General features: G+C 53.7%; 1 protein-coding gene across 4 annotated transcripts; it reads left to right on the top strand.

Moving 5' to 3' along the window:
* Positions 1 to 23: 23 nt before the first annotated feature.
* Positions 24 to 24,860, top strand: LOC310907598 (kinesin light chain 1-like). Of its 4 annotated transcripts, none has more exons than XM_083857890.1 (16): positions 24 to 74; positions 10,390 to 10,656; positions 10,836 to 11,066; positions 11,378 to 11,456; positions 11,543 to 11,768; positions 12,070 to 12,157; positions 12,451 to 12,552; positions 12,843 to 13,016; positions 13,158 to 13,257; positions 13,746 to 13,798; positions 16,081 to 16,148; positions 16,223 to 16,331; positions 17,107 to 17,229; positions 23,902 to 24,026; positions 24,138 to 24,195; positions 24,564 to 24,860. In XM_083857890.1, the coding sequence occupies exons 2-16, from the start codon at positions 10,408 to 10,410 to the stop codon at positions 24,651 to 24,653; spliced, it is 1,875 nt and encodes a 624-aa protein (XP_083714016.1). In that variant the 5' UTR covers positions 24 to 74; positions 10,390 to 10,407; the 3' UTR covers positions 24,654 to 24,860. The 4 variants fall into 4 exon arrangements, with proteins under 4 accessions (XP_083714016.1, XP_083714015.1, XP_083714018.1 ...); XM_083857889.1 differs by having other exon boundaries at positions 17,107 to 17,256; positions 24,564 to 24,855; XM_083857892.1 differs by lacking the exons at positions 23,902 to 24,026; positions 24,138 to 24,195; positions 24,564 to 24,860 and adding an exon at positions 19,505 to 23,889.
* Positions 24,861 to 24,922: the final 62 nt, after the last annotated feature.

Raw genomic sequence — 24,922 nt, 5'->3', positions numbered from 1 at the left:
CGGCACACGGACAGCGACCGGGACCGGCACACGGACAGCGACCGGGACCGCCATCGAGCTCTTGCGCCGAGCAGGTACGGGCGGGGGTGCGGGGGCTCGGTCGCTCCCCTCGACGGCCCTGGCTGGGGAGGACGCGGCGGCGCCCGGCGGCGCAGGCCAGAGCGGGGGCGGCCTTCCCGGGGCGACGCTCCGCCAGCGGCCGCGGGGGGCGGCGGGACCCTCACGGGGAGCCGGGAGGTCCTTGTCTGGGGCCGGGGCCGGCGTGGCCTGGCCGCTGGGGCAGCGGAACGAACGGGGGCGAGGGCAGCGTTGGGGCCGTGCCCGCCGTAGCGCTGCGGGTCGGCGGGGCTGAGGGCGCTGCCGGCGCTGCGGACTTTGGAGCCGGCGGGGCGCGCCCTGCGGGATCAGCCCCCTCCGGCACCGCGGGGCCGCCGGCTCGGGAGCCCTGCCGGTGCCCGCGCTGCTCGGGCAGCTCCCGGTGCGCGGGCTCGGTGCGCTCGGCCTCCCCCGGGCACGGCCGAATGCCACGCAGGGACGGCCGGCGGGGCCCGGAGCCCCCCAGGGAGGGGCAGAGAGTGTGTATGGTCAGCCGCAATCCCGGCCCTGGCTCTTTCCAGGGTGCTGTGGGCACAGACTGCGGGATTCGCTGCTCTATAATTAGTCTGTGTCTTCATTGCCAGGAATGGCTTTCACTGTAACACAAATCATGTATGTCTGCACTCCTGCTGTGTAGCGTATGTGACATGTAAGCGTGCCACTGCTGTATGTACCCCACAGTCGGCCAGGTTTGCCCTCCAGAAACAGGGAATGGAGGACAGCAAGGTGCTTTAGGAAAGAAATACGTGCTGTGAGATGAGGCAAGAGAGAACCTGCTTGTCTGGCTGGGCTGTTCCTCCTGGAACACCGGAGCCCCTTCCTCCTCTGGGGAAATCCGTGGGGAGGGACAGGAACACAGTGCAGTACTGGTTCAGGCAGATGTAGGGGGACATCACAGCGAGCACCATGACAGCCGTGTGTTACCGCGGATGGGATCGCTGTAGCAACAATCCACGCTGGATCCTGTGTCGTTGTCTTCTCTCTGAGAAGAGCAGCCAGAGGCTGAACAAGTGCTCCACAGCAGTGCCCGGCCCAGCCCCACACTGCGCAGTGGGGATGGAACAGAGCTCCAGCCTTCCCAGATCTCCCGTATCTGGGCATTACTGTGGGCACAGCGATAGCAACCGCGCATCCGGAGGGCTCTCTGCAGCTACACCAGCTGGGCTTTAGGCTCTGGGATGGGGTCAGCAGTGGGGGGAACACAGACGAGGGCGGTACCGAAGAGGATGTAAAACCTTCCAGAGGATGGGGGGTGGGATGGAGCAGGGCTTTGGCGGGCCGAAGAGGAGCCCGATGGTGGCCGGCGCTCCCTGGGCAGCATTTGGGGCACCGCGGGGCTCGGCCCTGCTCCTCCTGGGCGCTGCCGCGGATCCCTGAGGAGGGAGCCGCGAGCTTGGCGTGCGTGGCGCTTTCTGCGCTCCCAGGAGAGCGTCCGACCGTCCTGTTCCCGGAGCCCGTCCGCATCCCTCCCCTCCCCCTGCCGCAGTGTGGTTGGCTGCCGAGCGCCGCCGCTCGCTCCCGGGCAGCGCGGACACGGAGCGCGCAGCGCCGCGGCCGCCGCTCCCCCGCCGCCTCCGGGAGCACCGGCGCTGGACAAGCCGCTGCAGGCAGCCAGGTACCGCTCCTCCGCGGCGTGGGGCGGGGGACATTCCCATCCGGTGACTGAGGCGGGCAGGGTGCCCAGCCATCCTGGAACAAAGGACCGCTTTGATGCGCAGTTTCGGGCAGAGCTGATTAAAACTTTCTTCCCCTCGTGAAGCCTTCACTTAGCCAGGTGGGCGCAGAATTTCTCTGTAGTGGTTCTGAGGGGTGAAGGGGGTTCTCTGGATTGTTTGTTTCAAGGATACGCAGCGGGCGTGCCTCCCGCTGCCAGACAAAGCCGGAGAAACGATGACGGAGGCAGGTCATACAGCAGTAGCTCTCAAAGAGCCTTGTTTCGCCCCAAACTGTATTTTTCATTGATTAACTGCTTCCTAAGCTTTTCCGAAGTGGAGGTGCACCCCACCAAAGGCGGTGGGCTGGGGGAATCGCGGGTAAGCTTCTGTGAAGGAGAGGATGCGCCTGGGAGGAGGTGTCTGAAGAAGAGCTGGGGGATGGTGTTGCGGTAGAATGCTCTGGCCAGGCAGCCGGGAGAAATCTGCACAATGGTGGGAGGCAGCCGCACATTCACCAGGAACAGCAGGCTTCCCTGCGTCTTGCATAGCTGGCATCTGGCACTCTGCTGCAGTTCCGTGCTCGGCTCTCCTCTAGTGCCCTTGGTCTCCTCTCTGCCGTGCCACCTTGGAGATGTGGAAAACACCCACCCCTGCCTGTGCTTGTGGGGAAAGAGGGTGGTGTTGAGCGCACATCAGGTCAAAGATCTGGCCAGCTCAGACACAGGGTAAATAAACATGGCTGTGCTTTGCTGTAATTGGCAGAAGGAGCAGGAAGCATGTGTTCTCTCATCTGCTGTTTTGGAGGAATGTCCAGGTTGAAACAACAGCATTAACCCCAAATACCAAGATGGCTCTTGGGGCACAAAGGACACGTGGCAAGATTCTGACCTTGGCAGAGTTGCTGGATAAATGCTTAATTTGCTGGGAAAGAGCCATGTAGCTCCTCAAAGAGCTCTAGCCAGACAGGGGAGCCAGGGGCAGAACAGATCTGCTTGTTCTGCAGGTGGAGGTTTGTCCCTGCGACTTTGCCTGCCTTGCTGTGGTTGACAAAACCTGTTTACTTCTGGAAACAGTAGCGCAGCCTGCAGTCAGCTGGTCTTTGCGGGTGCCCCAGCGGGTACTCCATGGAGTGTGGGCACACCAGAGCCCTTCGGGGCACACAGAGTGGCTCCAGAGCTCCTGCTGCTCCCATCTGCATCCTGCTTATCTCCCGTGCTGCCTAGGCACATCCAGTGCACAGCCCTCACATTAGACAGATGCCTGCAAAGGCGCTGGCTCCTGGGAATTACTCTGCCTGCTTTAATACTGCTTCATGCTGTCAGGGCAAGGTAATGGCTCTCGCTCTGTTTTTTATAGTGCGAGACTCCCAATCAGATTCTGAAGCTGGGAAGAGATGCTTGCCCTGGCTCCGTTCCAGCTGCTTAGCTCTTGTCTCCACTAGCCTGGAAACGTGTTTTAATGGTGTTTCGCTGTAGTCCCCGGCGCAGCAGATGCAGAATGGATTTGGTGAGCTGCTGCAGACATGAACAAGTTTAAAAACAAGGTCTTATCAGCTGATCAGCTGAGGTACCAGCATAAGCTTGTTGGCGGGAGTGGTGATGACTGCTGTTCTCATTCCAATGGCCTGCTGGAAGGGGCAGGTTTTCCTGGCCAGCTGGGGTTGTAAACAATATGATGTACAACCAGAGCAAAATGGTTTTATGCTAATAGCAAAAATCGGTACTATTTTTGTTGTTGTTGTTGTTGTTGTTTGGTTGCTCTTGCTGTTGTTGTTTGTTTTGTTGGTTTTTTGTTTGTTTGGTTGGTTGGTTGTTTTTTTTTAACCCGTGTTGATTCCAATATCTGTATTCTTTGGTAGTAACAAATGCAGTGAGCCCTTTCTGTCCTTGAATGAATGATCTGATACAAAGCCAGCCAGACTACCTGCTCTGCCTTCCTCAGAGTACATATCCATACTGGAATTGGATGATGCTTTGATAATACAGGAGTTGCTTGCTCTGGTCAGTCAGGCAAACAGCAGTACCTTTTGTCTTGTCCATTTCCAGCTGTGGGCTGGAAGGTGGGAGGGATATGGGAAGCTCTGTAGTGGTGTGAGCATGAGTCACTGTGGCCAAGTCCTTGTAAAGCCACCTTATCACCACCTTGCCCTGGGTTTCAGGAAGGTTATGTGACGTTGTGTGTTTTATTAGAGATTGTGGGTGGTAGGCAGCTGAAGCTTCTGGGGCAGAGAGGAGTGTTAGGAGGCTCCCTTCATGCTCTTTCCCTTCAGCTCCAGTCTCCCTGCAGGAGAGCTCTTCTGCCTGAGCTGCAAATCTAGTTCCTCAGTCCTTGTCCCCTGGGCCTCTTGCAGCCTGCTGGTTAGCACAGACATTCCCAACACAAGCCTTCCAGTACCTAGAAAAAAACCCCAGAGCTTCATGGTCAGCTAGAGCTGGCGTGTGTCAGCTGCTGAAAGAAGCAATGCTGGCCTCGATCCCTGGACAGCCTCCCTATCCCCCGGACAGGGATCAAGGCACATCAACAGCACAGGCAACTTACACTGTGCTATACGTGACTCTGAGGATTGGGGAAACTGGTTGGGTGAAGTCTTTCTGGGCTTGGAGACTGGCTTCAAAGCCATGCTAGGAGGTGTCTGGATGCCAAGGAGAGTCCTGGTTTTGGGGCATAGGAGAAGGTGAGTGAGACAACTTCTTGCCTTCACTGCATGCTGTGTTGTTGCAGGTGGATTGCTTTGGGAATCCAAAAATCCCTGTGGGACCTTGCTGGAAGGAAGCAGGCACTGCATTCCCTTTCTCTGGGCCTTGGATCAGTTTCTAGTGCTGTGGTGCCTTGCTCCTTTGTCCTGAAGAGGTGTTCACTAAAGGCAAATTCATTAAGTTTATCTGAGGAATTCAGATGAAGATTTTTTTTTTCTTACCTTTTTTTTTCCCCCACAAGAGAATGGTTAAGTCATGGTACAGGGGTCTGAAGAGTTTGTGGCATCTCCTTTTTGGGAGATGGTCCTTTAGCTAGACACAGATACCTGATCATATACCTGCTTTGAGTGAGGAAATGGACCAAAGACTTCTAAGTATTCATTCCCAGTAATACTCTTCAAGTAATACTCAAGCCAGACTCTTATTGCCAGAAAAGTTAAAACACAACAGTCCCTCTATAGTACTTGAAGTCATCTGTGTGTTGGTTTAACTCCCTAGACTCTCTGCAGTGCGAGAAAGGTCCAGGCTGGAGGCTGGCGTTGGGAAAGAACTTTGGGCAGAAGATGGGACTCCTCTTTTTTGGCAATAGGGTATAGAAACTGGTGAGACAACTGATGGCAGAGAATGTTATGGACATTAGAGTTTGAGTGACATCTTTTGACTTTTAAATTTCAGCTCAGAGATATGTTGGGTATGACTTCTCAGGATGCTGACTGCTTGCTGATGTCCTCTTTGTGTGTTCTTAGTGGCTCTAAGGGAGCATCCAGGCATTTTTGGCAACCATAGCAAGTATCACAGAGCACCATTCCTGTTCTGTGCCTCACGTGAACCTCAGCATTTCTTGTTCCACCCGTATTAGAGCAGCTCTGGAAACAGCAGCTTGGATGTGGAGCTCAGCAGCACCAGTTTGTCCCTTTTCTGTGGTTCTGCTCCAGGTGGCCTGGCGTGGTGACCCTGAGCACAGTGGCTCTTGCAGCACTAGTGTGTCAGTGTGCAGGTGTTCCTGGCAGTGTCAGTGTGTCCTGCCTGTGCACTGGAAGCCTCGGAGGCTCTGTACAGCTGGCTGTAATCTCCTACAATCTGTTTGCTCTCTGACACTGTGGTATCAAAATAGGAGAATTTGTGCTCATGACAGCCTCTGCGATGGCTGCGACTTTGTCACTCCGTTTGCTTTGTACTGCTTTTATTTTATTTTTCAGCATCCAAAGTATTGGTTGGTCTACGTTTTGTTGCAGTGTCCCTTAGCAGAGAAGACTTGCTGTCTTATTTGCAGTCTCACTTCTAGCTTCACTGGAGGTCAACCAGTCATTCCAGAGACCCTTTGTTGCTCAACAGTAATGAGCTGGCAGAGGTCCAAAGGAAAACAAAACAAAAAACCCTCCCTGCTTTTATTTTGCTTCCCAAATGTATAACCTTGCTGTTTCTCCAGGTAGCAAAAGCATGTCTCACAGGAGGAGACTGGGATAATTATGATGAAGCAAGAAAAAGCCTTATGTTTCCATTTCTAAATGGAAACCATTGCTGTCTGTCTCCCAATGTGGTCACTTGTTCTTGCTGTGGGTCAGACTTACTCTTTTCCACGGGAAGCTTTTTCCAGAACCCAACTGTCTTCCTGCAGCTACCTTACATCACTTACATCCTAGAATCACCTTCTCTTACAGAAGAATTTGCTGCTGAAAAGCTGTTTTACTTCTTTGCAGTAAGTGCTGGCAGACCATCTGCAGTTTGAAAGATGCTGCAGTTATTGTCTTGTGCATGCAGAGAGGCAATGAACTGCATCATTTGAGTTGTTTGTAGACCTGAGTTCTCTGTCCTGTTGTAGTGAACTCCTGATTTCCCCAGTGCTTCTCCTCTGCCCCCCCATAGTCTTCTAGCATTAAGGCATCATAACCTAAGCTTTAAGATTCACTTGGACCCGTTTAATCTGGCATCCTTGTAGATGTTGTGGGTTGAAGATAGAAGCAGTGAAGCTTCCAGCTCTTTCCTCTTAAAGGTCTCGCATGTGGGAGCAGTTTTGAGAGGCAGAAAAATGAGCTGCTGAAATCGCTGATGCTTAGCGATTTCGCGGTTATGCACTTGAATACAGGAGGAAGGTTTGTGCCTGGCAGGATGTACTTGCTGATGGATTCCCGGCTGATTGCTGCAGCTGCCACAAAGCCCAGTGCACGCACGTTCCCTCCGTGTCCTCCAAACGGGAGCAGAAGAGGGGAGATGAGATGGGTGTTGTCGGAAAAGCGGGTTATTCCAGCAGCTCGCTGTAAATAGGGAAGACGTGCCAACTAGAGCGGAAATGTGCGGGTGGAGACCTGGGCTGGGACACCTGCAGGTCCATGAGCACTGCAGCAGGATAAGCTGGGAACAGGGCTCTCCATCTCTCAAGGAGCTTGGTGGACAAGCATTCTTCCTATTCCAGTCTGAGCCCCACCCTGCAAAAAGCAAACCATGATGTGCCTCCTTCTCTCTGCAGTAAACCTCCGAGTGTTTTCTGCCTGGATAAAGGACGTTCAGTGCCCCTTACTGAATGTGAAGGAGTAGAAAGAGTGCATCTACAGCAGCATCAGCCTGCCTGACCTTGGTGCTGGCTGCCATAGTGAGTGTTTCCTCTTTGGAGGGCTGAGCACTGAGCATAGACCTGCCAGCACTGGGGAGAACTAGAAATGAGTGCTTTGGAGGGAGATTCCTGCTTTGGAAGGTTAAGTCAGCTCCCACTGGTGTTTGTTGCTTTCCTTTGCTGTACAAGAGGTAGCAGCATTCAAATGACTTCTCAGCAGTCTCCTCTTCATTTCTTTGTTGAGCAGCTGTGTGTTGTTCTTAGGTTTTGCACCCTCTGTCCAGCTTGGACAATTCTCTGCCCACTGTCAAACATGGAAATATGTTGGTGCCTAGCAGAGCTATGCTTCCAGGGTGTCACTCTAGGGAAGAGAGGCCAAGGTTGTTGCAGATGTTTGCACAGCCAGTGAGAGAAAAAAAAATCCTCTATTGGGATGCCTTGGAGGATCTGAAGATGTAGTTACAGGGTAGGATGAGTCTTACATGATGTGGATGTTTTGATTTATTTTTCCTTTTCAGTCTGAAATCTTTGCAGTATCAAAAAACAAGCTGATTATGAAGACTGTGAAACACATGAATATTTTCTGCTGGAAGGGCTGAAGACGGAATGTTGCTGTAGTAGAGGTGCTGATGGTTTAACACACAGCAGTTTCACAGTTGAGGAGTAGTTCTGTGTACAGTGGAATTAATGAGGTTGATTTTCTATGGATCTGGGTCTTGCCTGCCTGACTCTGTTACCTAGCAAGGTATGAGGTCTGGTGGCTTTTTATCCTGTAACATGTTCCTCTTCTCAAAGTGTTTGTATTGTATTCCTTAAAGATGGCAGCAAGATCTCTATATGGACATAAGTGATGCTGCCGTGAAAACTGTGAGCATTTCACAGTTGGCCCAGTACCCACAGGGACTTGTACTGCTCAGCTGTGAGTTTTAGAGCAGAGTTCAATTTTTTTTTTAATGTTGGGTATGAATCTGCTTCTGGGTATTTTCTTATGTCCCAATCATTGCCTGTGGTCCAGAGAATTCCCACTTGTCTGTTTCCCTGTTTGCAAGTGAGTTGGAGTGTGTTTCCTTATAAGCTGAAACCAGTGATGGGGCCATTTAACCCTTTAGCAGTTACTACCTTGGGCTCTGTGGAAGAGGTAAGTGCCTGCTGAGCCTTCCTGGGAAACTGTCTGGACGCATTTCAGAGCATGAGAGTGCTTGGCCAGATGAAGCAGCACTAACACCCTTTGGGCTGCCAGCTTCTTTTCTCTAGGGCTGGGAGGTGTTGCACATTTCTTCCTGAGTTACGCTCACCTGCAGAAGTCTGCATTAAGCAAGGCTTTCCTTACTGCTTTAGCACTTGATAGCACTCCAGGCATGTTAGAAAGGTGGGGAAAAGAATAACCAGGGGAACTGTTGACCAAATTCCAGTTTCTGGAGAATGAGTTTGGAAGATAGGATATGAGTGGCAACCAACTCTCAGCAAACCTATTCTTCATTTTGGAACAGTAGTCTATGTCCTCTATCCTGACCTTAATGAGGGTTTTCATGCTATTCTGACCATATTGTCTTCTCCAAAGCAAACTGGCCTAAGTCATGGTCCAGATGAGACTGTTTTGGTATTAAATGCCCAATGTGCAGGGTTAACTGCATGTGGAGCATGACAGATGCCCAAAAGATACAGTGAAGAATGACTCAGTTGGTGCTGATGCTAGATCATGAAGTGAATGTGAAGTCAGCATTGTGACTTTGGGGGAGGATGACTCAGTTCTTCTTCAGAGGTGTGAACAGAAATCCAGTCTCCAAGAGACACGAGGTGTTTCTGCCCTGCTGAGGATTCAGTCAGGTCTCCACTGTGCCTGCCTTCCTGAGGGATGGATGTACATCACGGGAACAGAAACCAAAGAAGAGTTGAGAGGAGAGTTGAGGCCTATAAAACAACTGGAGGAAGAGTGAGGCTAAAAAGGAGGAGCTGAGTGGGTTTAATAATGAGATTTGTGTACTTAAAACAACTGTCCCAGTGCTGTTTGTCATCTTCACTTTAAATGCTGCAGTGAGGAGGAAGCTGGGCCTCTCTATTGCTCAGGGCCTGTTCCCCCGTAGCTCCCTGGCACTTGGGCAGAGTGCACAGGTGAGGAGAAGAGGAGCCTTGCCAGAAAGGGGAGCTCTGCTTGCTCTGTTCCTGTAGCTGGGACAGTATTTCTGTTCTCTCAGTAAAGCAGGCACAAGGCAGCTGCTGAACAAAGCTCATACCATGCAGAGGTGGGTCCAGCAGGAGGTCAAAGGCAGATCTGCTGGCAGCAATTCCCTCCTCTCCTCCTGTGTATCTTCTGGGCTGTTTGCCAGCTTCCTGGCAGCAGGGCCCTGGGCACTCAGGTTGCAGAGGCCTCTGCCAGCTGCAGGTGGCAAAGAGGTGCTGCCTGTGTGGGGCATTGGAGCAGGCTGGTTTTGGAGTGACTTGATAGCAGGGTGGGAGGTGGCTTTACTGGTGAGTAATGTGAGAAGGCTGCTGGGGTGGCCCAGCTGGTGGGAGAGGCTGTGACTGTGCTGGATGAGTGAGCCATGGAGCAGCCAGGGTCTTGCTGTAAGGGGTCTTGCCTGCCCCTTGTGTCTCAGCCTCTGGCCTGTGGTGTTTCCCTAGCTCCTGGACTTTGTATGCAGGGATCTTGCAGCCACACTAACATTGTGGGTTGTAGTGCTTTGTCTTCCTGTGCAAAGGCAGTAGCTGAGTCCTTTCCCATGGTATATCTGTGGGGAACAGGACAGGGAAGGAGTACAGAGTTCTTAGGCCATCCTGAGTAGTCCTTGGGGTGGCAGCAGAGTGAGTGAAGATGGAGGCTGTGATCCTGAGGTTGTACTCTTCTGGTCAGACAATATTTTGACACAGTAATACCACTGATGCTTCCCTTTCTGTGACACTCTCCTAGGAGATTTTCCTTTGAAGAAGCAGAAAGCTTTGAGCTGGCATCCCTCCACTTTGTGTTTCCTTTCTTCTGCAGAAGAGGTGCTGAGCTCTGACAGCCTCTCTGCATCAGTGATCTGTGGGCAGAAGCTGTATATATGGCAACCCCAGCTGCCAACCACAAATCTCTGCTCTTAAAAGGAAGCTAAATTAGTCTTCCCCCTGCTGTGAATGTGGGGGTGTTGGAGGTCACCACTGGTTGTAGCCTTTTTGTCTCCTGTCCACGTGGGTCACCTGCACTGGTTGCCAGCACTCAGAAGCAGAGGCACATGCCCTGACAGCTGCCTGCTGCCAAAGGGAGAGGGGAAGATGAAGGAGAAGGGCTTAGAGTCGGCAATCAGTTAAATGCTGTCTCTGAGTGCTTGAAGGAGATTGTGGTATTTGTGTCTGGTTGTGGCTCTCTGAAACAGCCCTAGAGCACTCAGGTTTTGTGTTGGTTTCTGTGCAGGGCTGCAGGAGCAGGACTATGTCCACCATGGTGTACCCAAGGGAGGAGAAACTGGACAAGCTGAGCCAAGAGGAGATAATTTCCAACACCAAGCTGGTTATGCAAGGGCTGGAAGCACTCAAGAATGAACACAACTCCATCCTGCACAGCTTGCTGGAGACCATCAAGTGCCTGAAGAAGGATGAAGAAGCCAATCTCGTGCATGAGAAATCCAACCTGCTCCGCAAGTCAGTGGAGATGATAGAGCTGGGGCTTGGAGAAGCTCAGGTGAGAGTAGTGGGTGATCCCCAAGGTGTTATCTGGGATCAAAGAGGAAGAGTAGGCATGTGGCCATTTCCCATAAGCTGCAGGGGTGGGAAGTGTAGAAGGCTAGCATGAGTGGCCCCTCAGGTGCATGTGAGGGAGGGACAAGATTGTGGTTGTTACTGACTGAGACTGTTAACCAGGTGATGATGGCGTTGTCCAACCATCTGAACGCCGTGGAGTCAGAGAAGCAGAAGCTGCGTGCCCAGGTGCGGAGGCTGTGCCAGGAGAACCAGTGGCTGCGTGATGAGCTTGCCAACACCCAGCAGAAGCTGCAGCGCAGTGAACAGACCGTGGCTCAGCTGGAGGAGGAGAAGAAACACCTTGAGTTCATGAACCAGCTGAAGAAGTATGATGAGGATGTGTCGCCTTCGGTATGCCCCAGTCCTTTTGAGCAGCTGCTTTTGAGACTGGGAGGTGGGACCGGGAGAACTGCCTACATGTGATAACCTTGCTCTGGAATTTTCCCCTTCTCGTGCATAGCAATGCCTGTAGCTAAAGGGGGCCTCTATGGGGCAGAGTCTCTGGATTTTGTTTTTGGGGGGGGGAGATGGTGGCAGAGACAGCAGCAGAAATTGAGTGTGTTGGTGGGCTGCAGAAGGGCCAGAGTGTAGCAACTGACTCAGCCCAGGCTGCTGCTGTCTCTGCTGAGAACCACCATTATTTGTGATTCTCATCCTCTCAGGAGGAGAAGGAGGGTGACTCCACCAAGGACTCTCTGGATGACCTATTCCCAAATGAAGAGGAGGAGCATGGTCCTGGATGTAAGTGTCTGCTCATGCATGGGTGCTGCCCATCCCTGTTCAAGCCTGCTGGGCCAACTGTGCTGTGTTTATTTCTGTGCCCACAGTGCCCCACCAGCATAGCAGTGCCGTGGCAGCTGCCCAGCAGGGCGGGTATGAGATTCCTGCACGCCTGCGCACCCTCCACAACCTTGTCATCCAGTATGCCTCCCAGGGGCGCTATGAGGTGGCTGTGCCGCTCTGCAAGCAGGCACTGGAGGACCTGGAGAAGACATCAGGCCATGATCACCCTGATGTGGCTACCATGCTCAACATTCTCGCACTAGTGTACAGGTGAGCGTGGTGGGACAGGCAGGACTGGGCCAGGACAGCTTTCTGCATCTCCTGTTTCCATTTACAGCACATCCTGGGGCTTCCCGAGCTGCCAGTGGTTTGCCTTTCAGAATGGTTTTGGCATAGATGGGGTATTTGGTCTGACAAACTCCCAGATACAACTAGGGACTGACTAAAGCAGGGAGGAATGGAGAAATGAAAGGACTGTGAAGGCTGGGTTTTTGTGGAAGGAGTTCATCATTCTGCTTGCTCTGGGCTGTAGTGTCCAAATCCCAAATAACTGGTTGACTTTGCACTGCAGGGATCAGAACAAATACAAAGAAGCAGCACACCTCTTGAATGATGCTCTTTCCATCCGTGAGAAGACTCTAGGCAAAGACCACCCAGCGGTGAGTGTCTTTCTCTATCAGTCACTTCTTCACCTTTGGGTGCTGCTGGGGCAGTGTTTTACTGCTTCAGTATTTCCTGCTGGCTGGTTCAGTATGGCCAGCAAGGAGTTGGCTTCTCTTGGATCCTGTGATATAGGCAGGGCAGCCTTCTGTCTCTGGACCTCCTTCTCTTGAGAAGCAGCAGTACTGCAGGCATGGAGGAAATGGGGCAGTCACTGTTACTGTTGCTTGTGTCCCTTGTTTGGTCCAGCTGGAATTTGCTTTGTTTCACGGAGAGCCTTCTGTCTCTGTAGGTGGCAGCGACTTTGAACAATCTGGCTGTTCTCTATGGCAAGAGAGGGAAGTACAAAGAAGCAGAGCCACTGTGTAAGCGAGCCCTGGAGATCCGTGAGAAGGTACGAGTCTCCTTTCAGCACTCTCTGTGGGCATTCTCCCGTTACCTCAGTGCATGTGGGAGATCCAGGGCCTGTCTGTTCAGCTGCTGATTCTGCCACCACATTTCTTGTCTCTCCAGTGTTTGCAGGCCTAGAGAGGCCTGCCAGGAGGTGGAAGGTGGAATTTCTCCCCCTTGCCTCTCCAGACCTTGGCTTTTGTCTGACACAGGCATTTGCTGGAGAACTCCAGTATCTTCTAACTCCAGGAGTCCACTGCAGTCTTTGTGGTTTCTCTTCTTTTGTTCACCCAGGTTCTAGGCAAAGACCATCCTGATGTGGCCAAGCAGCTGAACAACCTAGCCCTGTTGTGCCAGAACCAGGGCAAGTATGAGGAGGTGGAGTACTATTACTGCCGGGCCCTGGAGATCTACGAGAGCTGCCTGGGACCTGATGACCCCAACGTGGCCAAGACCAAGAACAACCTGGTGAGGCACTGGGGAGAGGCCGTGTGGTGTTGGGGAGGGATGAGCACTGCCTGGTGCTTAGAGACAGAGCAATAGCTGCAGGAGGTGGGCACAGTTAATCTGTTTCCCAGTAGGGCTGGAGCTGTTTTGTTCTGGTTGCAGGCTTCCTGTTACCTGAAGCAAGGCAAATACAAAGATGCAGAGGTGCTGTATAAGGAGATCCTTACCCGTGCTCACGTGAAGGAGTTTGGCTCTGTGGATGGTTTGTACAGCAGGAGTCCCTGGGGCTGGGGTGGGGTTTCCTGGCTCTCAGCCTAGACTCGTCTGGTTCTGGTGTTGCCCAGACTGAAGGATGGGATGCCTTGCAGGGCCCCTGCTTTGGGCAGCCCTTGAGATGCTGCCATTCTAGTGTGTTATGTTGTTTCCCCTCTTCTCTCAGGAGTCTCAACCCAGTCTTTACAGGGTTGAGAATAGTAAATGGCATAACTGTGCTCAAGCATAGGCTGAAGTTCCTCCTGTGCACCTTGCACATGGTCTTCTGCTAGGAGGACTTGTTTTTTCCTTCCCTTGCCCTGCCTTTGCAGTGACAATTGTCTTTCTTGGGACTCTGGGCCAGGGAGCAGGGGGAGGATCTGAAGTGTCCCTTCCCTCTGATGAGCTGCTAGCTCTGGGGACAGTGCTGGGCTGTATGGGAGGCAAACAGCAGTGTAGGGTGGTGAGTGGACGTGTTCTGCATTCTTCCCCACACAGATGAGCACAAGCCAATCTGGATGCATGCAGAGGAGAGAGAGGAGATGAGCAAGGTGAGTCTGATCCTGGGGATTTGATCTTCTCTTATTACTGCCTATCTCTTATCTCCTCCTTCCTGGAGAAGCTGCAGCCTGAAGAGCTGCCAAGGCCAGGAGGTGTCTGGAGAGTGGGGATACAGCCCTGCTGCTCTCTGGACCAGCAGGGGGGGGAAGGCCCATCAGAGAGCAGGGTGTATTTCCTTGGGCAGGGCTGATCAGTCTGTCAGCCATGGCTGCAGTCTCTCTGCTTTAGTGATTGATCCCTCCTGGGCATGCAGATGATGGAAGATGCCAGATGGCAGAGGGTTGTGCTGGAAGGCGTTGGCATTCTGTTCCAAAGAGCTGCCAGTACCCAGAGCATAACTGGCTTCTGAAGCAGCTCTCAGGCTGTCTAGAGAAAAATGGAGGTCAAGAAGAAACTGTTGCTGTCACCTTGCTTAGGAACTGTAGCCATATCTGAAAAAGGTCTCTGCACAGGGTGGGCCCTAGCTGACCTCTGAAAGAGGATAGAAATGGACTGTGCTTGCCTTGGACTAGGCTGAAAGGCAAAGCTACTGTTGCTCCTGCAGCCCAGGCCCTGCTCCGTGGTCAATAAATGCAGCAGTCATGCCTTTACTTTTGCCAAGTGTAAGGCCTCATCTGTTTTTTGGCAGGTGGGTGAAGCAGCAGAATGAAGAGTTCTGATCTAGTCCTCTACCTGCAGTGGGACTCTCTCTTTCTTTCACCCTCAGAGCAGGCCCCAAGCCTACAGTGTTCAGGCAGCAGTCTGGCAGGCCTGACTTAGTGACTGATGAGTCCCATCCTGTCAGCCCTGAAAGCAGGGCACTGACAGGTGCTTCCCACAGCATCCTGTGCCTTCCCATTGAAGCACTCTGCATGGCTCCCAGTGCAGGGCACTGCTCAGCTTTACACTGTTCTGGTTGCTGTACTGCAAAGGCTCTGCTGCAGAGAATCTGCACTTGCTGCAGCACCATCCTGGAGAAACACAAGTTGGAGTTGAGACTGGGCTCTCCTTTGCTCCATCTGGGATTGAGACTCTTCTGATGGTATTTTTGGAGAATTTGGGGTCAAATGTAGATAGCTGTAGTATGAAGCTCTGCTCCAGATAATGCAAACTCTGCCATGGGGCAAGAGGGCAGGCTGAGGCACTCACAGTTGGAGTAAGACATTCATTTTACATGTGAATGTTAGGCAAGGGCTAAGCCTCTTTCCCTGACTCTGGGGCTCCTGTCTCCAAGGCAGCTGTGCCTGTGCCCCATGGCAAAGCAGAGTTGGCATTCCTGTCCAGACAGCAGCAGTAGTCATAGACCTGGCTTGTACTCCTGGCCCAGGAGCTGGGGCTGATGTGCTCTGCCTTGTGCTGTTTCCATATCTTCTATTAAAATGTATGAAATTCCTCTGACAGGGCTTGCTGTTTTCGTCCCTTGCCCCTCTTTCCTGGCAGCAGAGGGAGGCCAGTTCATGCCATCAGCAGGCCCTTGGGCACAGCTGGCAGCCCTAGCCTTCAAGGTTTTATCTGCCCCAGAGGATTTGACACCTTTCCTCTTAGGTTTAGACACCTTTTAGGGCTGCCTCTACAGGAGACATATATTGAGTCCTGTATACTCCCCTGTCCCTGGTGCCTGTCCAGGCTGTGTGGGCACTGGTGTGAGGAAAACTACATGTGCCTATGGCACAGGGAGACTCTGGCATGTGGGATAAAGAGCTGAGAAGTGCTGTGGGACTGAGTGAGAAAAATGGTCCCCTGGGATGGAGCCAGCCAGCTTTGGGGTGCAAAGGCTGGGCATGGGGAGGGGACAGCTAACTGGGCTGAGCTGCTGTAGGGCAAGCCTGACCTTTTAGGCCAAAGGCTGGGATGCGGTTGGCTGATTCCTTTGCTAGTCCTGGCTGAGGGATTTAGTGCCCATGGTGACTGGCATGCCTGTGGGGTTTTGTCTCCCTTTTGCATTTTGGTTGGGGTGTCATGCCCTCCATTATGCTGTGAGAATAGGCTGTGTTGTCCCTGCTGCCTTTGGTACATGGAAGGGGGTAAGGAGATGGGATTATGCTCCTTCCTGAAACCAGGATATTACTTTTGCTTGTGGCCCAAATCTGTTGCAGCAAACATGGTTTTAACTTTTCTACCAGGAAGTTGCTGGGCTTCATCACTGTATTTGCATACTGCGTTTCCAAAGGTGGGGCTGGTGCAGGGGTGCAGCCTGGGGTCTGACCCCAGCACCCAGTGGCAGAGCAGAGGGCAGAGAAGAGCAGTTGGTGTGGAACTAACAGCTCTCTCCTCTCCTCTCCTCACCCTGCAGAGCAAGCACAGAGACAGCGCTCCCTATGCTGAGTATGGTGGCTGGTACAAGGCCTGTAAGGTTAGCAGGTAAGAGCTGGTCTGTGGGCAGCTGTGGAGGGGTGACCCCGGGGCTCCTGCTCACCTTCCCTCTGTCACCTCAGCCCGACTGTGAACACCACCCTGAGGAACCTGGGTGCGCTGTACCGGCGCCAGGGCAAGCTGGAGGCGGCTGAGACCTTGGAGGAGTGCGCGGTGCGCTCCCGGCGACAGGTAACCACAGGGAGCTCCCCTGCTGTGGGGGCACGGCAGGGCTGGGGGTGGCTCCTTGGGGCACTGCCTTTGCTTGGGCTGTGCTGAGGGACCCTCCTGGGCCTCTCTGATGTTCTTGGTTTATATTCCCATGACGCCAGAGGGCCTTGGTTGTTGGGGATGCATTTGTTCAGAGGTCCACACGTGTGTGGGGTGGTGCATGTGTGCATGGGTGGAGCAGATGCCCATGTGTGGGGAAGGCATAGCTCACTGAGTGCAGAAATACTGCAGCTGGGTTAAGACAGCTTACTGGGCTTTGTCAGCTACTGGGGAGAACTACACTTACTGGGATGTTCTTTTCACGCTGGTTTTTCTGTCCAGAGGCAAAAAATACCTAGAGTTTCTTAAGAGTACCTCTTGCCTTAAACTCCTCTCAATCCTCAAGTAATAAAGCAAGAGCTGTAAGCACCTAGCACAAAAGACTGAAGGACCGTTGAATCCTTCACACTTCAAAATGTGAAGGAAAAAAGCTGTCAGCTTTGGGGTAGCAAGCCCTTGTTCCACAGGGTTGGTTATGGCCTTGTGGGGACTCACTGAGCTGGGAGTTCAAACAGAGACTGCCAAGTGCAGGATGGCATTTGGCTCCATCCTGGTTGTGCTGGGCAGTTTTGGCTGCAATGAGGCAGTGACCAAAAGAGGGAGCAGGAACCAAGCACAGTGATGGCACAGTGGATCTCTAAAGGGAAGGAGCACAGAAAGACAAAACATGGCTCTTCCTTTCCTTTCCTACCTGCAGGGCATTGACCCAATCAACCAGACGAAGGTGGTGGAGATCCTGAAGGAGGGGGATGGCACAGAGAGACACCGGAGCCTGGGGGGCAGCGTCAAGTACGAGAATGCCACAGACGGTAGCGAGGAAGTGAGTATGGGCGTGGAATGGAGCGGGGTAAGTACAAGACACCATCAAGAATGGCCTCAGCCGGCTGCCAGAGGGGAGGGACAGCCTGGCTGAGGGCTGTCCCCGCGTGGCCTGTCGTGGCATCCTTGTCTGCCTCCATTCATTCCCTGCACATTTCCTTCCCCTTTCTTGGCATGAGCCAGCCGGCCCACAAAGGTGCGTGTCTGGGTCTGGCTTCTGGTGTACAGAACAGATATTCCCAGCTGAGGGCTCTTGCTTCCAGGGAGCTGTCAAGCCCTGGCAGTGTGCAGCATGAACTGGTCCTGGTCTGCCCTTAATCTTAGGCTTGTAACCTTATTAACATCTCTCCCTGCTGCTCCCCTCTGGAGGCCCTCGCTGAGAGCATCAGCCCTATCTCGGGCTCACCCAGCCTGTGAGAGCCATTTGGCTGTCTGTCCTGCACTGTGCCACTGACGATGCTGAGCCTGGGCAGGGCTGTGTGCGTGTGTGTGTGATATGCCTGTTGTGTCTGTGACTGATTGACTGCAGGGCACAGGAATAGTCTGTAGCCAGCACCTTTGCTGTCCCCCTCTCCTGGTCTTGTGCCCTCAGCAGGCTCTGGCCAAGCAGAGGGGATAAAAAGCAGGTCTTTGCAGGATGGCAAGCTGAGTTGACCAGTGAAGGCAAGAGACTGGTGTTGCTGAGGCACAGACAGGGCAACCTGAACCTGTCTAGGCTTGCTCTGAGGCTGAGGGTGACTTTGGTCACTAGCCCTGAGTTTGGAGGAAGGTAGTGATCCAGGGCTGGAACAGGTGCCTTTTGTCTCCTGCAAGCAGGAGAATGGAGAAGATGCAACAAGTGAGCATGGTGCTGGTGGGTGCTTAGTTCAAGGTCTGCTAGAGCTGTTAATGCTTACATTCCTTCTGCAAACTCTGACAGCGTAGAGTAGCTGGGGTTGTTGCAGCCTGGCACAGGAAGGCACTGAGCACACAGAGTCCTTTGCTGCCCCCTCACATCTGCTGTCACTAACCCTTCCCCACCTAGCTCTGCTCTATCCCCACCTGCATGAGCTCCCTCCCTTCCTCTTTTTTCTTTCCTGTTGCCATGACAGCCCTTCAACACCCAATGCCTGAAGCCTGCTGGCTCTCTTGATTGTGGATTGTACACAGGAGGTGGCTGAAGGGGATCTGAAAAACAGACCTTCAAGTGGACCCAGTAGCTTTAGGGTGCTGGCTGCAAGCAAATCCAGATGCAAGGCTGTCCTTTGCCCCAGGTCTTGGCATCAGGACCAAAGAGAGCCTTAGCTCTTGCAAGGCACCAACTCTAGGCCCCTGAACTCACCATTAGTAAGGGGGCTAGACAAGCACAGAGAGAGGGCTGCAGTTTTGGATTAGAATCACCTGGTCCCTATGCTGGCTGGTGTCTTTCTGCAGCTCCTCCTGGCTGTGCTTGGTGTTGGGTGATCTCTTTGCACTGGTGATGGTCTGGGAGACCTTCCTGACAGTCTCTGAACTGATCATCCTAAGGCAAGTAGGCAATGCCACCCTCTCCCACAGCCTGTCCCAGGGAATAGTCCCTGCTCATATGACCCTTCCCCAGGGGTCTTAGCAGAGCTTCCATGACCCAGACAGCTGTAAATAAAGGATTTGAGGGTTAGCCCAGCACCCTGGGAACACAGCTGCTGCCACATGATTCCTTTTCCAGCCTGCTGCACGCATAGCCAGTCTTCTCTTCTGAGCCATCAGCCCTGCACTGTACTGAAGCTCCCTGCAAAAGAAGGCTGAGGCAGCTCCTGCTGCTCCTGTCTGTCACGGCCTGCTGTTTTCTGTCTTGGTCCAGAGACCTCAGATGTGCTGCCTTAAAGCAGCCTCTGTTGTCCTCCCCTAGCAGTCCTTTGCTGCAGGCAGGGCTGTGGGAGCCCCCAGGGTGCCCTGTGCCCATAGGCAGCTCTGGAAGCACCCCATGGCCTGGGCCAGCTGCTTGCTGCCCAGGTCATTGGAATGTGAGAACTCTCCATGGTGCAGAGACCTTGGCAGGTACGCAAGGCCTTGGGGAGCAGGGACCCCTCAGGGTAGGAGACCCAGGCTGTTCTTCCCTGAGCTAAGCTGTTCCTGCCAGCCCACTAAGCCCACTAGCAAAGGAGTGAGGCTGCAGTTTCAGCCTCACAAGACTCTCTCCCTGCCCAGGTGTGGCCTGTGGTCTCTGCATGCAGCCTGGGCCTTGTCCCACCTGCTCCCCAAATGACCTACAACCTCACAGCCTTGTAAATTGTGTCTTTCTCCTCTCTGTGCACTAGGCTTAAATGCCTCCCGAGACTCCCTCTTTCCCCTCCACCGCAGTCACCTGGATGTTTGTGTTGTATCCTCCGACTTTTTCTCCACACCATCCCTCCTTCCTCGGCGAGAGCTCCACGCCGGCCCCCCAAGGCTCCTGGCGGCGCCTGCAGAGGAGAGCCTGGCCAGTGGCCCAGCTCCAGTCCCGTGTCCAGCAAGAGCAGGAAGAATCTGCGAGGAGCTGCCAGCTCCCCCAGGCCAGGGTGATGGGCCACCGTCCCCTTGCGTGCCCCCACCCTTGGCCTGCCCTCGCACGTCCCTGGGGCTCAGGCCTGCGGGGGGTTGCCTTCACTCCAGGCTTGCCAACTCCATTGTCACTAGGCATCCTCAGCCCTCCTAGCTCGTTCCCTCCATCTCTACAGAGGCTCCAAGATGGAGGGCTGTTATGGGACAGTGAGGCCTGGCCTAGGCAGGGCTGTCATGTGCCCAGTTGCTTCCTTCCCTGTAGGCTTAGCTGATATTAGTGCCTTGTAGCAAACCTGTGCTGGTTCCCAGTGAGATGGGCTCTCCCTGCAGCACAGGGCAGTCCCCATCTTGCTACCCTCCTCCCTGCTGAGCTCTGTAACCCAGGAGCAGCGTGTGGGTCTCTGCAGGGGCACAGGAGCGTAGGGCAGCCCATAGAGCTACTGTACATTCAAGATGAGGTGAGGGGGCAACAGCCAAGGACTATGTACAGGAACTGACCAGCAAAAGCATGTTTGGCTGCAGATTCCTGACTGCATGCTGTAGCCAGGTTTCTCATCTGGCATTAAGGGGTGAATCTGCTCCCCACTGCTACATTTCTTAGGTGTGGCTGGTGGGAGAAATGGGGGTGAAATTGTTTGCTGTTCCTTGAAAGCAGAGGAGGGATAGGAGGAGAGTTTTTTTGCAGGGGACAGACCCCAGACCTTTAGGAGTGGCTGAGATAGGGAATGGCCTGGTTTGGAGCAGCATGATTGGGAGAAAAAGAAGGTGCAAAGATGGATGTGAGGAAGTAAAGGGCTAGGGCTGGAGGTGCTCTGAGCAGGTGAGATGGCTGGAGGGAGGTTGCTGCAGGGGTAGGGGCTGGATTGCTCGGGGGTGTGGGGCTGACTGCAGTCTGGCTGTCCCTAGCCAAGTGGGTGGGAAATGTGTAACCCTGTTACCAATAGGGTCACAGTGCTGACCCTGAGGGGCTGTCGGGGGGAGCTCAGTGCCTCTGATGGCTTCAGGCCTTCACAGGCTCTGATGCTGTTAGTCATTACTGGGATATGGAATGTGTCCCAGGGCCAGACCTCCACTGTCTTGGGTCTCACATCCTTGAATGCACATTCTCATCCCACCTCCTATGGGAAGGGAAACTCCTTGGCCTTCCTATCTGGGAAGAAAGCTAGTGAGGCTGTAGGCAGTAGGATAGAGCCCAGGGGCCAGCACAGGACTCCTTATTTATTTAGCTAGAACCTTTCTTTATGCTAGTCATCTGGCAGGTTGTGATAAAAATGTGCTTGTGTCTGTCTGGGCCTGGCTTTCCTGTGGTGGTGCAGAGGCCTTGGAGTACATGCATGCTGCTCCCCTGGGAGCTTGTGCTTACTGAAAGGAAGCTTGTCCTCAGGACCATGAGGCGTGGAGCCCAGGGCTGAGTGCTGCAGGGCTGTACCTTCCCTGCCTCTCTGTCCCAGTGCTGCTCCATGCTGATGGAAAGTGGTGAGTTCCCAGTGCAGGGTGTGTTTGGACCTCAGGGCCATCTGCCCCTGTGCTCTGCCATGTCCTGGACCTGGTGCTGTAACAACCATACCTCTAATTAAAGGTAGACTGACCCAAATCGCTGCCCTGTGCTTCTTTCCATGCTCTGTAGGCCAGCGTCGGTCAGCCCTGGGGTGGTGGGTGCAGATGCTGCTGGAGCAGGTCTGGGTGTGCTTGGTGTCTGTCTGTGTGTGTACAGGGGCATGTGCTGTCCCCAGGGCACCCCTCCCAGGCTGAGCATTGGGGATGAAGGACCCAGCTCCACTCTGCTTTTCCCTGTCCTCCAAATTGGAGCTGCTGCTAATCTCAGCTCTGTAACTGTGTGTAGCAGGGCTGCTCTGGGGCATCTGAGCTTGGACCTTCCCCAACAGGCATTTCTATCTAACCAAAGAAACACCCCATTGTGTCCCTCAGTGCTGAGCTCTACATGCTGCCAAATCCTGCCCAAGTCCTCTGCCTCCATGCATTAGGCAGGGTGGGAGCATGCAGTGGAGAGGAGCTCAGTGGTGGAGCTGCTTTTTTTTTTGGTTGTTTTTTTTTTTTTTTTAAATGCTCTCATCCTGGTGGGTGCAATGGGGTGGGGGCTCTGCGGCAAACCAAACCCATAAATGTTCTGGGTTAAAAATAACCCGTCAGAAAAGGGAGTGGGGGGAGTAGAGAGGCTATTTTTAACCCAGCGTGCAGCAGCATTTGGTTCTGGTGTTGGTCTGCAGTCAGTCTGCATCAGTGCAGCTGGGAAAATGTGGCTCCATCCTCCAGCCCTGATACAAGAGCATACTTCCTGGCCTGATCCTGCTGCCCTTGTACCATGGTCCTGCTTCTTTGGTCCCAGTTGTGCTTCCTCTTTCAGCCCTGGCTTGTGTGCCCTGGGAAAAGCGACAGTGCCTGGCATAGCCGTGCCCTGTAGGGAGAGTGGTGACCCAGTGTAAGTCTGGTGGGGAGGCAAAAGACACCTCCCCATCTTTGCTAATTCTACACACTGATATTCAGCTCATCCAAAACCTGCCTGGGATGCCTCGTGCAGGAGTTGAATTGTTTACTTTGCTGCTTTGGGTGTTCTCTGCATTTCTGGTGAATGGGTCCCTTTGCAGCAGCAATACATGGCTCTCAACTTGGAAAACCCTCAACCCAATGAGAATGTGAAGAGGTTCAATGCATTTGCTTTATCCAAGAAGGGATGAGATGAATACCAGGAGAAAGGTTTGCTGGTAGGAAAAGTCCTGGTCAGCTGTTAAAGAACAGTCTAGGGCTGGATCAGTTTTGGGTAATCAGAGCAGAGGAGTGCTGGAAAAGCCTTCCTCAAGGGCCATAATGGTCAGCCTAAGGCAGAGACCCTGCCTATCTGCAGAGCTGTTTGGACAGTGCTGAGGTAATTTCTGCTGCTGGCCTGAGCCACAAGGCATTTTGGTCATTTGGAGTGCTTCAAAGAGGCCTCCCTCACATCTTCCTAAGGAGTAAAAGGGCTTTTGCCATCACTTTGCATCCTTTTCTTCTGCCCCAGTGTTCCAGAGGCCATTCAAAGCAGGAGCAGGGAAGACTGCTGTTATCAGGTCATCAGAGCAAAAGTAATTCCACATCAACAATGGTGTCACGACCTTATGTAACAGACAGGCCAGGCCACAGGGGAAGAGCTTGGTGGCATGATGACATGGTGGCATGGTGTGGTGTGATGCTGGCAACTTGTGCCTTGCATGCATGTGGAGCAAAGTGCAGGAGGTGGACTAAAGCCTGTCAAGGGCTGAGAGCACCTCACTGAGTACTGGGGACTTCTGGAGGAATGTGGGAGGAAATAGGTTTGGGAACAAGATTTCAGGCTGGTTCGGACCAAAGGTTTTGGTCTTCAGAAAATGCAGGCAGACATAAAAAGCCCCCTGCAAAGTGCCACCCCTGGGGCTTCATGCAGCTAAAATTGGGGGCCTAGGATTAGTGGTGCTGGTGCAGCCACATGAATCCATCCCCAGTGGATCTGCCCAAAGTGCTCCAAAGGCTCAAAGCTAACGGTCTTGGGTGTGTTAGAGGTGGGACAAAGCTGTGTGTGCAATGTGAAACAGTCTTGTGTGATGTGAGTGAGCCTGCAGGACCAGAGTGTGCATCTGTATGAGTGCTGGACAGAGAGGAGGAATGGTGATGGTGTGGTGAAGAAGGGCAAGGGGAGGGGGAGGATGAGGATGGTTTCCAGCCAGCAGCAAATAAGGAGAGAGTTCATGAAACTGGCCTGGCCTGACAAAAATATCCCTAATTTTGGGACTCCCAACAGGGTTTGTTGCTTCCCTGGCCACTGGGACCTCCTTGGTAGTTGCTGCCTGTGCTGTTGCAGGTGATAAAGCTGTGTCACGTTTGAGCAGGATTGTGCAGATGCCAGTGCCATTTGTGCAGCCTGTCTGGGTGTTGAGCTTGCACTGGGCAGGAGAGAGTATCAGGCTGGATGAGCCAGACAATAGTGACAGGGGTCCCTGACTCCAAGGTTGTAATGCCCTGTGGAGAACCGTGTAAGAGGAAGCCATGTAGTGAGCAGTAAGCCTGCTTTGGGCCAGGGCTAAACCCTCAGTGCAAGTGGGCAAGAGGATGTTTGGAGCCAGTTCCAGCCACTCATCAGCAGCATGCCAGAGCCTGATCAGTGCCACTCAGCCATCACCCTGGCTTGTGTCTCTGTGTCCAGGATGGCAGTGGCACTCTGCAGCGCAGCAGCTCCCTGGGAAAAATCCGGGATGTGATACGGAGGAGCAGTGAGATGTTGGTCAAGAAACTGCAGGGCAATGGTCCCCTGGAGCCCAGGAACACCAGGTATGTGTGAGGGTCAGGCTGTATACAGGGTAGGTGAGGGCCCTGCCACCTTGTGTCTGGGTCTGACCACTCACAGCACCATCACATCTGCTTTCCTCTGCTTTCTTACAGCATGAAACGAGCTGCCTCCTTAAATTACCTGCACAAGTCTAGTGATGCTTCGTTTGAGGTAAGTGCAGTGTGAGTGCCGTGGGGCTGGTGCAGGACTCTGTGTGAGGCTGGGGGCTGTCTGGCCAGCGTTGTGGGGGGCAAGGGGCACAGTAGTGGGCCCCAGGTGCAGTGCTGAGAACCCCTGAGCTTGTAGCCCCTCATCTGAGGCCAGAGCCCCAGATCTGAAGGTCTTGTTTCCAAGTACCCACCTCCCTCCCAGCAAAGCTCAGCCAAAGCCTGGGAGCAAAGGCAGCAGCTACTGTGGGTGACAGCAGCACCAGGGCTGTCCTGGCTTGCCAGGCAAGGGGTGCAGGAGTTGGGGTGGCAGCTCTGGGCCATGGGGGTGGATTGCAGGTAACCACTCATGGGTACTGTATTTTTTTCCAGGGCACCCAAGGCCTCCGTGCGGAGAGCAGAGGCCTGAGCGCCAGCAGCATGGACCTGTCCTCCCACAGCTCCCTGCTCTCCTCCAACTGAGCTGGCTGCTCCGCTGCTGGGCACCCTGGCTTCGCGCTGCACGGGGCAGCGCCCGGCACCTCCCCACACCACCTACTCTGTTCTCCCCATCACCGACTCTCGTGCCACCGTCTGCCTGCCCAGCCCGGCCTCCCACGGGGCTCCCTAGCTAGTTCGGGCACCGCAGCCCGCCCGCATGCTCCTCTGCCGCTCACCGGGGCCCGCAGCTCCGGTGGCCGCATGCTCGGTACCGGTCACACGCGCTCGCCAGGTAGAATCGCCAGCCCGGG

The sequence above is a fragment of the Zosterops lateralis genome (assembly GCF_965231275.1).
Source record: "Zosterops lateralis genome assembly, chromosome: 3".
NCBI classification, from domain to species: domain Eukaryota; kingdom Metazoa; phylum Chordata; class Aves; order Passeriformes; family Zosteropidae; genus Zosterops; species Zosterops lateralis.
Note: the sequence above shows the minus strand (reverse complement) of the source record. Positions and strands in the feature narration are given on the sequence as shown.